Source organism: Brugia malayi, assembly GCF_000002995.4.
Source record: "Brugia malayi strain FR3 genome assembly, contig: Bm_v4_Chr3_scaffold_001, whole genome shotgun sequence".
In the NCBI taxonomy this organism is placed as follows: domain Eukaryota; kingdom Metazoa; phylum Nematoda; class Chromadorea; order Rhabditida; family Onchocercidae; genus Brugia; species Brugia malayi.
The window spans coordinates 872048-885975 of record NW_025062477.1 but is presented as its reverse complement, the minus strand read 5'-3'; the positions used below and the strand labels follow the sequence as shown (position 1 = coordinate 885975).

The 13928-nt window shown below is 22.1% G+C and overlaps 1 protein-coding gene across 1 annotated transcript; it reads left to right on the top strand.

Moving 5' to 3' along the window:
* Window positions 1-8672: 8672 nt before the first annotated feature.
* Window positions 8673-12120, top strand: Bm5676 (Protein kinase domain containing protein; the record flags this gene model as incomplete). The annotated part of the gene is made up of 4 exons (XM_001893704.1): window positions 8673-9176; window positions 9964-10214; window positions 10947-11329; window positions 11795-12120. The coding sequence occupies 4 exons, from the start codon at window positions 8673-8675 to the stop codon at window positions 12118-12120; spliced, it is 1464 nt and encodes a 487-aa protein (XP_001893739.1).
* Between the last annotated feature and the right edge of the window lie 1808 nt (window positions 12121-13928).

The following is a 13928-nucleotide window of genomic DNA, read 5'->3' as shown; positions in this document are numbered from 1 at the left end:
AATTTTTTTAAATTGTAATTGTTTTTTCTTTTTTTTTTTTTCTTTTTGTTTTATTTGCTTACTATTGATTGGTCAACTAATTAGACATATTGCTTGCAAATAAAAAAAAAGAAACTTAGAAAATGTTTTCATTATCATTTCACATTTATTTTTCTTATTCAAACTAGTATTTTACATATGATTTGCAGTAAACATCAACAAAGGTCACAATAAAATTGGATGATCTACACAGAAAAAGAAAAATTATACCTAAAATTTTAATAAACTAAAAGGAAAAAAAAAAAAAATTAATACACTGAAATTTTGGCATTAAAATTTTTTAATAATTCAAAAACTAGTGATATCTTTTAAGAAATAAATTTTTTATTGAATAAAATTCTAATATTTTTGACCTCGAAAAGAGGCAATTAAATAAAATTATACAATAAATGATATTTGATAATATCTAATTGTTACAAGTTTATCAATAAAAATATCAATTAAATAAGTTGCAAAGCTGAAAATAATGTACCATGGAAATTTTCATCTTTTTTTTTTAAAGTAATTTTAAGTAATAAGTAAAATCATCCTTTTTTTTAAGTAATTTTAAGTATTAAGTAAAATCATCTTTTTTTAAAGTAATTTTAAGTAATAAGTAAAAACATAAGTTTAAAAAAAAAAAAAAAAATTTGTAAATTAGCATTAAATAATGGGTTAACATTAAATTAGTGCATTTTAGAAAGATAGGAAATAATATAGCTGATATTTATTTAGAACTGTTTACTAAAATAGACCTGCCATAAAATTGAATTTTTTCAGGTCAATCAAAAAATTTAATTTAGAGGAGAAAAATGCCTCTCTCCTCTCTTCTCTCTTCTCTCTCTCCTCTCCCTCTCTCTTTCCTCTCCTTTTTCTAATAAAGAAAAAAAAAAAGACAAATTCATAAAGGAACGATTGAATTGTTCAAAAAATCCTTTCTTTTTTACGCCTCTCTAAACCATCATCTCATCTGCTCCTTTTTCTTTATTTCAAGGACACTTCACTTTACATCTGATCGTCGATAATTTAATATCAAAAAAAAAAAAATTGCATTAAATTTCTCGGTAAATTGAATAATTGTTACAGTATTATTTAGTGCAACTTATGTGAACTTTTTTACAATTACCTTTTCTTTTTTTTTTTTTTTTTTGCAAAATTTTGTAAAAATTTAAATAAATTAGAAAAAAAAAAAAAAAAAAAAAGATCATAGAGAGAGTATTTTTCTCTTTTTTTTTTGCAAAAAAAAAAAAGAGAAAAATGATGAATAAAAAATTCTCATAATACATATTAAAATAATTTAGTGAAATAAAGAAAGAATTAAAAGAGTTTGAAAAAAAAATGATTTAAAATTTTATAAAATGAAAATAATTTATCAAGAAGACATCAAATTACAATTTTAATTTTACAATCAAAAGAAATAATCAGTTTTTTTTTTTTTTTTTTGAATTTGAATTGGTATGTAATAACTTTCATTTCTTTTTCTTTTTGCAAAATAGAAAATGAAATATTGTTCAAATTCATTTCACTGATCAAAAATGACATAAATCCATTTTTTCTTTTCTTTTCTTTTCTTTTCTTTTTTAGAATTTAGAAATTTAGAAGTGAAATATATCTGTTATTCACGGGAATTAGGTAAAAAAAAAGGAGAGAGAGAGAGAGAGAGAGAGAGAAATATTGTTGTTTTGAAAAGAATGAAAATTATTATGTCATCAAATTAACCACTAAAAATTAAATTGATCAAAATTGAGGCGAATTACAAACTTTTTTTTTTTCTCGCATTTACACAATCAACAAAATGATGATTAATTGAGATTTATAGAAGATTGCATCAAATAATCATTTAAAAATTTTTTTTTTTTAAGAATTGCTAATTGATAGAGTAATAGTAATTATTGTTTGATAGTAAAAGAATCATATCAAAAAAGATAAGTGATAAGATCAATATAAAACTGATTGTATTGATCTTATCACTTATGCTATCTCGAAAGTGAAAACAATAGAGATTAGTTATCGTCTGACATCACTTTTTTGTGTTCATTGTGAAGTTAAATTTTTTTGTAAAATAAAAAATATCATTGTAAATGCTAACAGATGCATTCTCATATTTTATATTTGAAAAATATAAAATTATAAATTTGAGAAATTATTATTTTTCTTTTTCTCAGTTGCATCAAAGAAAATCGACGGAAAGTTTGATTCGATACATCAAAAGAATATTAAAAACGAAATTTAAGCACCAAACTGTAATTGATACATTAGAAAATGAAATAATCTATAAATTGGTAATTTGATTGATAATCGAATGATAATAAAGTTAATAATGATAACCATAATGATAATGATAATAATATTTTATTACTGAGAAGCAGTTAATTACTTATTTAAATAAATAACAATGTTATCATTAATGATGACAATTATTAGTGTAATTTTTTGAAAAATGTGCACTATTGATAATAATTATTGAAAATTATTAATTAGTTAATTTGCTAATTATATTTGTAATCATTAGCAAATAATTTTTTTTTTTTTTTAAAAAACAAACAATTTGATATGACTTTTGATTTTGATATTATTTAGATAAATAACAATGTTATCATTAATGATGACAATTATTAGTGTAATTATGATTTTGATATGATTTTTTAAAAAAAAAAAAAACAAACAATATGATATAATAATAAGAAAAAGAGGAAGAATGTATATATTTTGAAAAAGAAAATAGAATTGAAATTAAATTAGTTCACAATTCACAATAAAACTTTTCATTTTGAACTTAATCGATCGGTGCCGTAGTGATTTGATCTAAAGGAATGTATGGATGTGACAGAAGGGTCAAATAATAATACATTTTGGTCAATTTGTTGGATGAATTGCTCTGATAATAGAAAAATGAAAGAAAGCACAAGAATTAATGACCTTGAAGAAATCATTTCTGTACCAAAAATGAACCATATCTTGTCATATTAATAAAATAAAAATGAAAAAATAATTTCTGTTCATTTTTACAAATATTCAAAAAAAAATTTTTTTATACATTTTTTTTTTTTTTATATATACACAAATATTCAAAATTTTATACATTTTTTTTTTTTATAAATTATTCCTATCAAATTATATCATTTTAATATTAAATTATTTTTATAACATTTCGGCATTTTTTTTTTTTTTTGAAATTTTCATTCAATTATTATTAATTAGATTGATAATCATATAAAATATAGATAATCATATAAATAAGTTAATAAGCAATTTTATCATTTCAAATATTTTGATAACAATTTTTTTTTATCAATAAACTTTTTTTTACATTGATAGAATTAATTTATTATAAATGTTTTTGAATCATCATACTCTTTTGCTTATTTATTTACACAACTTTGTGTTCTTCAAATTTATTTGTTATTGTAGTTTATCTCTCTCTCTCCCTCTCTCCCTCTCTCCCTCTCTCTCTCTTTCTCTTTTTTTGAAAAAAAAGAGTATTATGTGTTATTTTTTGATTTGATTTTTTAGAATTATTCGAATAAAAACTTTTTTTTTTTCAAATAATGGAACAAATTTTACATAAAATTGTTGCAGTTTGTTTTTTTTTTTTTTTTTTTTTTTTTTTTTAAAAAAAAGAATTATTTTTTTGAAGAAGAAAAAATATGTCATATTTTTTTTTTTCGAACAATCACAAATATAATACGGAAACAAAATATGAGAGAGAGAGAGAGGGAGAGAGGGAGAGAGAGAAAAAAAGAACAACAACGGAGAAAAATCAGGAAAAAAACGAAGGAATAAAAACAGGAAGTAGTGGGAAAATATTGAATAAGATTAGATATATTTAATTAAATTTCAAATATAAATAAAATTATTTCTTTTTAATAAACACTCATTGTTGTATATTTGAAATTTTAAACTTTTTATATTTTGATGGATTTAAATTCAATGAAGATTTGAATTCCAATTCAAAATTTTGTCTGATTGATGCAATAGAGATTAAAGTTCAGCCTTTGACTAATTTATTTTTTCCATTTAATTAATTGATAATTGATTGATAAGTTCTTTAAAACATGTCATCCCATTTGCAGATGACCTTCAAATCAGGATGATTTAACCAAGTTAAATTGTAAAATTAACAATATGAGCTATTAACAAGTAATTACAATGATAGAATTAAAAGTTGAAAAATGTTGAAATATGCTGGAAAATGATTGAAATGGAAATAAATTGACTTCAATTTAATAAATTCCTTCCATATGATTAGCTTAATTTTGATTCTTGCCAATGTAACAAAGTAATTTAAATGAAATTAAGGTTGAATTAAGCTAACTAAAAGCTAACTGCATAAACATCATACCTGAAAATTATACATTAGAAATGTAATTTTAGCTTAATTTAAATCAAATTTTTAGTATTACGAAAATTTGCAAATGAACAAATTTTTTTTTTTCTTTTTGTTAACAAATTATGTTAGAAAAAGAAACTTTTATGGCTTTTTAATTTTATTAACAAAAATATATGATAGCAAAAGAGAAATATGTATTGAAATTATGCAAATTATTTTATTATGATAATAATAATTATTATTATTATTACTTTATTTTATTTTATTTTATTTTTTCTTATAATTTATTCAGAAACAAAAATATTTCTTTTCTTAATGTATTGTGAAATGTTTTTAGAAAAGTGAATTGCGAAAAAAGTGTGATAAGAAAATGTGATAAGAGTGATAAGAAAAACGAAAATGTGATCAATTCAATAATTAAAATAATAACATTTCAAAAAAAAAAAAAAATTAAAAAAAAATCAACTTGCAGAGGTCTTTTAATTGCAATTTAGTAATAACCTTTTTATCAGATAATAATTATCAATCAGACTATGCTTATCTTATCTGTTCGATTATTGATTAATTTCATTGTATTCGATCTTACTGTTCGATCGAAATGTTTACTTTTGTTTTAAAAGCAAATACTTTTAATACCTTTCAACACTCTCTGGGTGATATGTGATATAAGCATTAATCACAAGTTTGATCATGATATATTGATCAGAAGTTTGATTATGATATATTACTAATCAATAATTTGACTATGATATATTGTTCAAAAATTTGATTTTGATATATTATTGATCGCAATTTTGATTATGATATATTGATCAGCAAATTTGTCTATGTTATATGGATCAAAAGTTTGATTTTGATATATTATTGATCGCAATTTTGATTATGATATATTGATCGAAGATTTGATTATATAATTCGCAATAAATACAATTAGTGCAAAATTATTGAATGTTCACATAAAATTGCGCAATAATGAAAGTTCAGTAATTTCTTTTTTTTTTTTTTTTAATAATTTACTAACACGAACAAATTATTAAAATTGTCAGTAAAATTAATTCATTTTCCTTGACCTATCACTGATTTTCTTGACACAATTTACAAATAACAATAAATTATTCAAGAAAAAAAAAAAAAAAAACGAATGCACAATTTTTGGTTTAATTTAACTTGAATAAAATTTAATTTAATCTTAGACAATTAAAAAGAAAAAATTACAAAAAAAAAAAAAATTTTATTTTTTATGCTAATTAATACAAAAATTTTTGTTAAAAGATTATGACAATTTCAATGATTGATTAAATTAATAAATGAATCAATCATAAATAATTCTTACAAAATAAATAATGAACTTTTATAACAGTCAATTTTTCTTCCCCCAATTATTCTACTAATTTTGAAAATTTCAAAAAAAAAAAAGAAATCAGTTTAAAATGATAATAAAAACAGTGGCGGTCTATTTTTATATGACAAAATGCGCAATTTGTGCATTTCGGACATAAATTTGAAGTGAAGTGGAAAAGTGCTACCTATTTATGATAACATTTGGTTGACAGAGGACATTTCACATTTGATCATCTACCAAATATGTTAAAATACAACTTATCATATGCAAATGAAGTAAAACAAAATTAATGATTATCCCGAGATTTCTTAAAAGAATAAATTAAAAGTAAAATTTCACTTCAAATTATTTCATCTCATTGAATATAACTACTAATTTGATATTCATAAAGAAAATTTAATTCTGTCCAAATAACTTTAAATTAAATTATAGCAATAAAATAAAAATTTTAAATCGTAAACATTAAAAGAAAAAATTTTTCAAATTTCATAAAGAAATATTAAAGTAATTAATTATGAAATATTAAAGTAATTAAGTAATTAATCATAAAGAATAATTTTTGATAAGTAAAAAAATTTGACAGAATAAATATTTTTTAACATTAGACAGTAAATGTAAGTAATACTATGATTAACAATAAGATCTTAATAATTTATCGATTTTTTATTATTTTAGGTTAACTAATTTTATTATAACTAATAATAATAATTTTAAACAGTCTATATGAAAATTTGTAATTTATTAAATTTTAAAAGTATATTTATTAATTACAAATTATTTTGTGTAGTAATAAATGTAGTAATACTATGCTTAACAAATAAACCTATAGAATTCAATATGTTTATTGATGTAGCAATAATGGTTCACATACAATAAGATTAACTTTTGAAATTACAACACACAATAATTAGTAAATGAAAATTCTACACTTAAAACACTACTGAATTTATTGCTTAATGCTGGTCACTTAGATTTGAGTGACCAATATGAAATAAATATAGGTTAATTGGTCATTTTAATGAATTTACAGTCACTTGTTTTAAATGTTTCATTTTCTAATTACACCATTTATTTATTTAAGTAAACATTTTGTGAAGAATATTAAAATATTAATTTATTCAATGAAAATGAGGGAACAATCAAAGGTAATGGGAGAAAAGGAAGTGCAAGAAGTATTGGACTTGGTCAATGACCTTGACCTAAACATTGTCATTTCATTTCGGAAGAGTAAGCACAACAAAAATTTAGGACATTCTAAGAAAGAAAAGGGATATTCTTTTAAGAAAGCATATAGTGCCACTTTTTTTTTTTTTTTTTTGGCATTTAAATTTTTTTTAAATTTCAAAAAAAAAAATACGTCAATTTTCATTTTGAAATATTTTTAATAGTTTCAAAAATTTTTTTATTCAAACTTTTTGAATTTTTTCTATTAGTTATTGTATCTTCAAAAAATTTGAAATATTTATTTAAGTTTAAATTTATTAAATTTCCAGCAAAAATTAAACGAACATTTTGTGTAAGTAAATTTTTTTTTTTGCAAGAAATTAGCAAAGTTTCTTTATTCATAATAATTTGTTTTTCTTACTAAATTTTTATCAAATTTTTTTTTGTTCTATTACTAATTATTTTCCTACTAATTTTCAATTTTTTAATATTCTTCTTTCATATATATATCCAATTTGTTTTACTTATTTATTGATTTATTTACTTATTTTTTTACTAAATTCCTTCATGCATAGTTTAAACAAAATTTTTGCTACTTTACTTATACCAATGTCATCGTACTTTGTCTTACTTTCAAATCCCTATAAGTAATTATGATTACTTATGTTCATTGATATTAATAAAACTCTTTTTTTTTTTAATAGCAATAATTTCTTAATATGATAACAAATTTAGTTGAAAGATGATAACATATATATTTCTCAAAGTTAAAAAAGATAGCAAAATAATTTATCACAATGTTATCACTGTTACTAATATATTTTTCAAGTAAATTAAACAGAATATTTCAATGTTATCATATGCTTTTTAAATTTTTTCCATTGCTAAATTATAGTAAATTTAATCATTTTTCAACAAAATTTGTTATCAATGCTAATAATTCCATAATTTCATTTTAATTCCTAATATTCTGCCCATGTGAGATAACTTATCAATTTTTTATCAGTTCTTTTTGTCTCTTTCAAATATCTTCCTATCCTTGCATCATTAATTACATGCATGCATAATGCACTTTATAAAAGATTTATGATAAGGGAAAAAAAAAAAGAGAAAAGGAAGAGATAAATGAACTAATAGCGCAAATGGCACATATCTTATCATTATCGATCTTTTACATTAAACCGATTTTCCGGTTCTCTTTCTTTTCACTTATTTTTGTTTTTTTTTCCTTCAATCAAATTGTTTTATTTTATTTGGTTGTCTACGACCAAAAAACTGTTTTATTTCCTGTTCTGGGATGTAGTAATGTCAATATAATTTATTTTCATACTTTATCATCATCCATTTACTTACTTACTTTGTCAATCAATATAATGATACCTATCTATGTTTTACCTATCCGTTTGTCACCATCATCATCATCATCATCATCATACTCTGTCACTGTCATTGTTATTGTTTATCATTATCATCATTATCATTATCATTACCCATCTTCTCATCTATACAAAAGCAAAAGAAAAAAAAAAAAAAAAAAAAACTTGAATAAATTCAACTGTCAATTACATATAGGTTCAATCATCAACCAAAATATTTCATTCCTTTTCTCTGTTGTTAAATTCTTATAACATTTTTTGATGAGTAATGAGAATTTTATGATTTAAATTTTCTATTCAAATCTAATATATTTTATAATATTTCAGTTGTTTTCATTCATTTCAAAAAATAGAAACCATAAACAAACATATTTACAGGAATTTTCCTTTTTTTCCTCTTTTTTTGTTTTGTTAATATCAACTTGTAGTAGTGAAAAGAAAGATGAATGATAAGGAAAAAGAAGATGGAAAAAGGATGAATGAGCAAGAAGAGATAATTCGAGCTGATATTTGTTCCGCAATCCGGAATGGCTTAATGGAAATGATGATTAATTCCGCTAAGGAGCAAATGTCTTCTATCAGTGTACCAACAGCTAATTTTAAAATTCGAATTAAAGCAGAATTTCGTGGTGAAAAATTTTGTTTTGAAATGCATCGACCGGTTATTTTTGATGAATTACAAATGCATCTAAATTCAAGATGTAATTTTAAATTAAATATTTACTATACTTTGCGTAATCATGAACTAATTGTACCAATACGAAATCAATTAGAATTAGATCGTGCAATTGAATTAGTAGATTTTGATCGTACGTCACATCAACGAAGTTTACGTCTATTATTATCACGTTATCAATCTGATACACGATTATCAACATTATTTACATGCTCACCAATTCCGGATGCATCTGGAACTTTCTCAGTGCAATCATCAAAAATTATTGAGGTCATTTTTTTTTTTTTTTTATTAAAATTTTTACTACAGATAGCAAGTAATTGTTGAATTTCAAGCAGTTCAAACAAAATTTTATTTTTACTTTAATTAAATACATTTTTTTTTTTTTGCTACAACAATAGGAAATATTTAATTTTTAATTTAATCAATCTGTTTTCTCAGTTAATTGATTCTTTCTCGATATTTCTCGAAAAATCATTTTCAGTGATTCAAATTTGATATTGAAATAGAATCTAAATGAGATGAAACAAGTGGAAATTAATCATATAAAAGTATGTAAAGTAGCAGAAAATGCTAAAAATCAGAAATAATTACTCGAATATTTAGGAAATTAATATGAAAAAGAGCAAAGTACTTGAAAAATACTTTGTTAATAAACGTTTAAACATTATTTTAAACTTGTAAAAATGAATATCTTTTTATTTTAACATTAAATTAATTTATGAACTTAGATTTAAAGTTTGGCAAAAATATTTACGCACATTTGTTTCGCTATCACATATCTTTGAAATAAAAATTTTGAAATTTCATTGTTCCATTTTTCAATTCACTTCAAATTTCAATTCAAATGCAAGCCTGAGAATTTAACTTAACTATTTCATTTCAGAATTATCTGAGGAAATTTAAATGTTAAAATTAAAACATCAATAAATAGTAGCAAAATAATATAATCAATAGCAATTTCTTAATAACTTAAAATACGAAATTTGAATTTTAATTTAAAAATTCCTGTATTTCTTATTTAACATTAGCAAATGCATCAATGGTCAGTTTGCAGATTCCGTATTGCGAATGTCGCTCATCCGGTACCAGTACAAATACCGGATTGATAAATAGTCCTAGGCAAAATGGTAGCAGTGTTAGTAGTGGTGTGGTACTTGCTGATTTTGATGAATATTGTCAAAAAGATACGAGCACGCCATGTGCGCCAACTAATTGGAAACAAGGCAAATGCATTGGTTCCGGAGCTTTTGGCAAAGTTTACGTATGCGTTGACGTGGATACCGGAAAAGAAGTAGCACTGAAGAGGTTGTATAACTATTGGTAATTAGCAAACAAAGTGGAGTTTTGTTAGTTAGAACTGATCATGTTGATAAGATGAACTTATCAGTATGTGTAATCATGAAGAACGGATGATAACATCAGATATCATTTAATTAGATATAACTTTTGATAACATTAGATAGCATTTAAGATAAGATGAATCTGAAGTATTGATTAGTAATTATTTTAATCTTACTTAATCTTAATCTTACTATAAGGATGACATCTAATCTTTATCAGTGTGATAATGACGTCTGTGATAAATTGAATTTGAAAAATTGCAATGCCGAATTTTAGAATTTATCAAATGCTTAAAGCGAATTTAGATTAGCGTAAAACACCATAGCAAACTTAATTTGAAGATAATAAATTTGAAATCAATAAATTCAAAAAAAAAAAAAAAAACAAAAGGAAAATGTGATGCAATAAATTTTCTCACATAGAAAGCAACAAAAATCTGATTCAGATAAAATTTCCGGTATTTCCGGAATTTTTGCATGTCTTACTCTGCAATGCCATTAATGATTTATAGAGAGGACAAAAATAAAATTATTAATTAAAAAAAAATATTACATTTTAAAAAATTTTTTAAAATTTTAAGTGAAAGAATTATCATTTTTTTGCTGCCATTAATCAGTAAATATTTACACATAAATTATCTTATTTAAATGTAAAATAATTTATATATTTGTATTTAATTACTAATTAAAATTTCAGATTTAACATTTGCCGTAATGATAAACATTTGAAGAATCATATTAATCAATTGGAAAATGAAATTAATTTATTAAGTACCATACAACATAATCGAATTGTGCAATATCTTGGTGCACAACAAATCGATGAATCAATTTGTATATTTATTGAATATATGACCGGTGGTTCAGTTAAAGATTACATTGCAACTTATGGATGTTTGAGTAATACAGTTGCTGGTAAATATACCTATCAAATATTACATGGCTTAGAGTATCTACATCGTAATGAGATTATTCATCGTGATATTAAGCCAGCTAATATTTTACGTGATTCTAATGGTAATGTTAAAATTGGTGATTTTGGTTCAGCAAAACGATTACAAGCAATTTGCTGTCAACAAAGTATGTTTTTTTCTTTTTTTTTTTTTTTTTTTTTTTTTTTTACAATGAAAGTAATTTAAAGTAATATTTAAAAAAAAAAAAAAATACAAATTATTACTATGATTTATTAATATATGAATTGTTGAATAATTCTTTTTGTAAATGTAAATAAATGTATGCAATAAAATAAAGTAATGCAATAATAAATTAAATTGTTAATGTTATACAATAATATAAAGATAATATAATAAAAATTGAATCTTTTAAAACGATTAATCAAATAATTTTAATTAATGATATTATTGAAAGTAAAATTAAAAAAAAAAAAAAAAAATTCTTGCATAATTCTTTTTATAATTCTTCTTTTTATATTCAAATTTGATTAGCATTACTTTAAATTTAATTAATAGCTATTTATAAAAATAAACTATTTAAATAGTTTATTTATTGAATTAATCAATTAATTAATTAATTAATTTCTTTTAGCTTCACCATTTATTGGTACACCAAATTATATGGCACCGGAAGTTGTCCTTGGCCATACAAGACATGGTCGTAAAGCAGATATTTGGAGTGTTGGTTGTACATTGGTTGAAATGTTAACTGCAAAACCACCATGGAATAATCTTGAACCAATGGCTATTATTTTTAACATTGCCAAACATAATCCCACTTATCAGTTACCAATAGAAGTTGATCCTATCTTATCATACCTTATCAGTATAACATTTGAACGTAACGTAGACAAACGACCCAGTGCCTTACAATTGCTCAATAATTTTGATTTCAACAAATTTTTGAATACTTCCTGAATAGTAATTTTCATTCAATTAAATATGAAATTAATTAATGCTTAATTATTTATCGTTTGATTAATCAAAAATACAACAATGTTATCTTTAACTTTTTAAAATATCATTAAAAAAAGAGTTAAAATAGAAAAAAAAAAAGTTGAAAAGTAATCATTCTTATTAGAAAATTTTATAAGATGTATCTAAGACAAAGTAATGTATTTACAATCAATAGAATCTCCTAAATTTAAACTAAATTTAAATTTTTATTCTTTTTTTTTAATCTTAAAATACTCTATCACAATTCCTCCTGAACGATTATTTGTATATAATGAATTGCATTATTTGGCATTTATTGTCTATTAAAATTATTCAAAATAGAAATTATTTAAGGATGAAATTCAAAAATTGTTTGATATTGCTAATTTAGTAGTAGGTGATAGTTCAAAAGGTCAATCATTAATTACAGAATGATTAAGAGATCATCTAATTTTCATCAAATTACAAATAGTGTTTGAAAATGGAGACAAAATGTTTAATTCAATTCTTGCTTTTGTTATATTCATAGGTTGCAAATTAGCATATTATCAAATAATTTATAAATCATTGATTTTAAATATATCATTATGATTACTAATTAAATCTATAAGAAGTAATCATTCTGCTCAAAAAAATTATTCATTCATTTCTAAATAATTTAAGTAAAAAACTAGCATAAGCTATCCTATTTTAACGATCATTCTTTTTTTTGGGATCATATAAAACTGAAAATTTTTACATATCAAAAACTAATACTTAAATTGCAGAATACCTGGAAAATATTTTATAAAAGCAGAAATTTGCAAGAAAAAAAAGAAGCTGCCAAGATTAGAAAAAAAAAAAAAACTGAACAATTTAAAATCCTCAAATTTTTTTTAAAATTGGATTCAAAAATAAAAAACCTTAATAAATTTCAAACTTAATCTTTCGTCTGATTGTGCAGCATAATCTAATAAGTGCCTGAAAGATCAATTATTTGATCTAATGACAACAATTATTGATAGAAGAAATTTACCAAAATAAAAATTTCGATTTAATTTCCAATTTAGTAACATAAAATAAGTAAAAAAAAGTATTAAAATTGATAAATAGTGATGTAGCAGTATAGTTTGGCTTGTTTTAAATGAAGAAAAAGAAGAAAGTTTTGTTTCTTCTTTAAAAAAAAGTAAAAAAAGAAAAAAAAAAAGAAAGAAATTTCGAAAACGATGTAAAGCACATCGTTAAAATTCCAAACATTCCAATCAATATTTTCGAGATAAAGAAAATAGCAGAATGAAGTAGTCAAGAGAATTTAACAAAATTTTAAAAAGCAAGAAAATTAGCTTTTATGTGTTAAAATAAGCTAATGCTTGAGATTGTATAATATGATATAGAACATTTGAAAATTTACAAAAATGGAGCTATAGCTGAAAATAGATAGACTTGAATTTTACAATTCATTTCTAGTAGATTTCAAGACCTTATTTAATTCTTAATTTCAATGAGAAATTTCAAGCGCATTTTAAATAAGCCTAAATCGCATTGGATAAGTTAAATTTGGAATCAACGTTGATAATGATTAAATTTGTAGACTATTTCTCTAAGGTTATTTTCGTCTTCCTCATGTGATCAGTTAGTTAACTTTGTAAAACTTACTCAAAATTATCGCTTCTTTAAAACAAAATATTCAAGTAACTTAATTCAAAAGAATCAAAATAACTAAACTGTCTTTTCATCATTTAATGGAATCAAACGACTGCATGTTTTTGGAGTAATTTAAACTTCTTAAACAAAAAGTTAATCTTAACAAT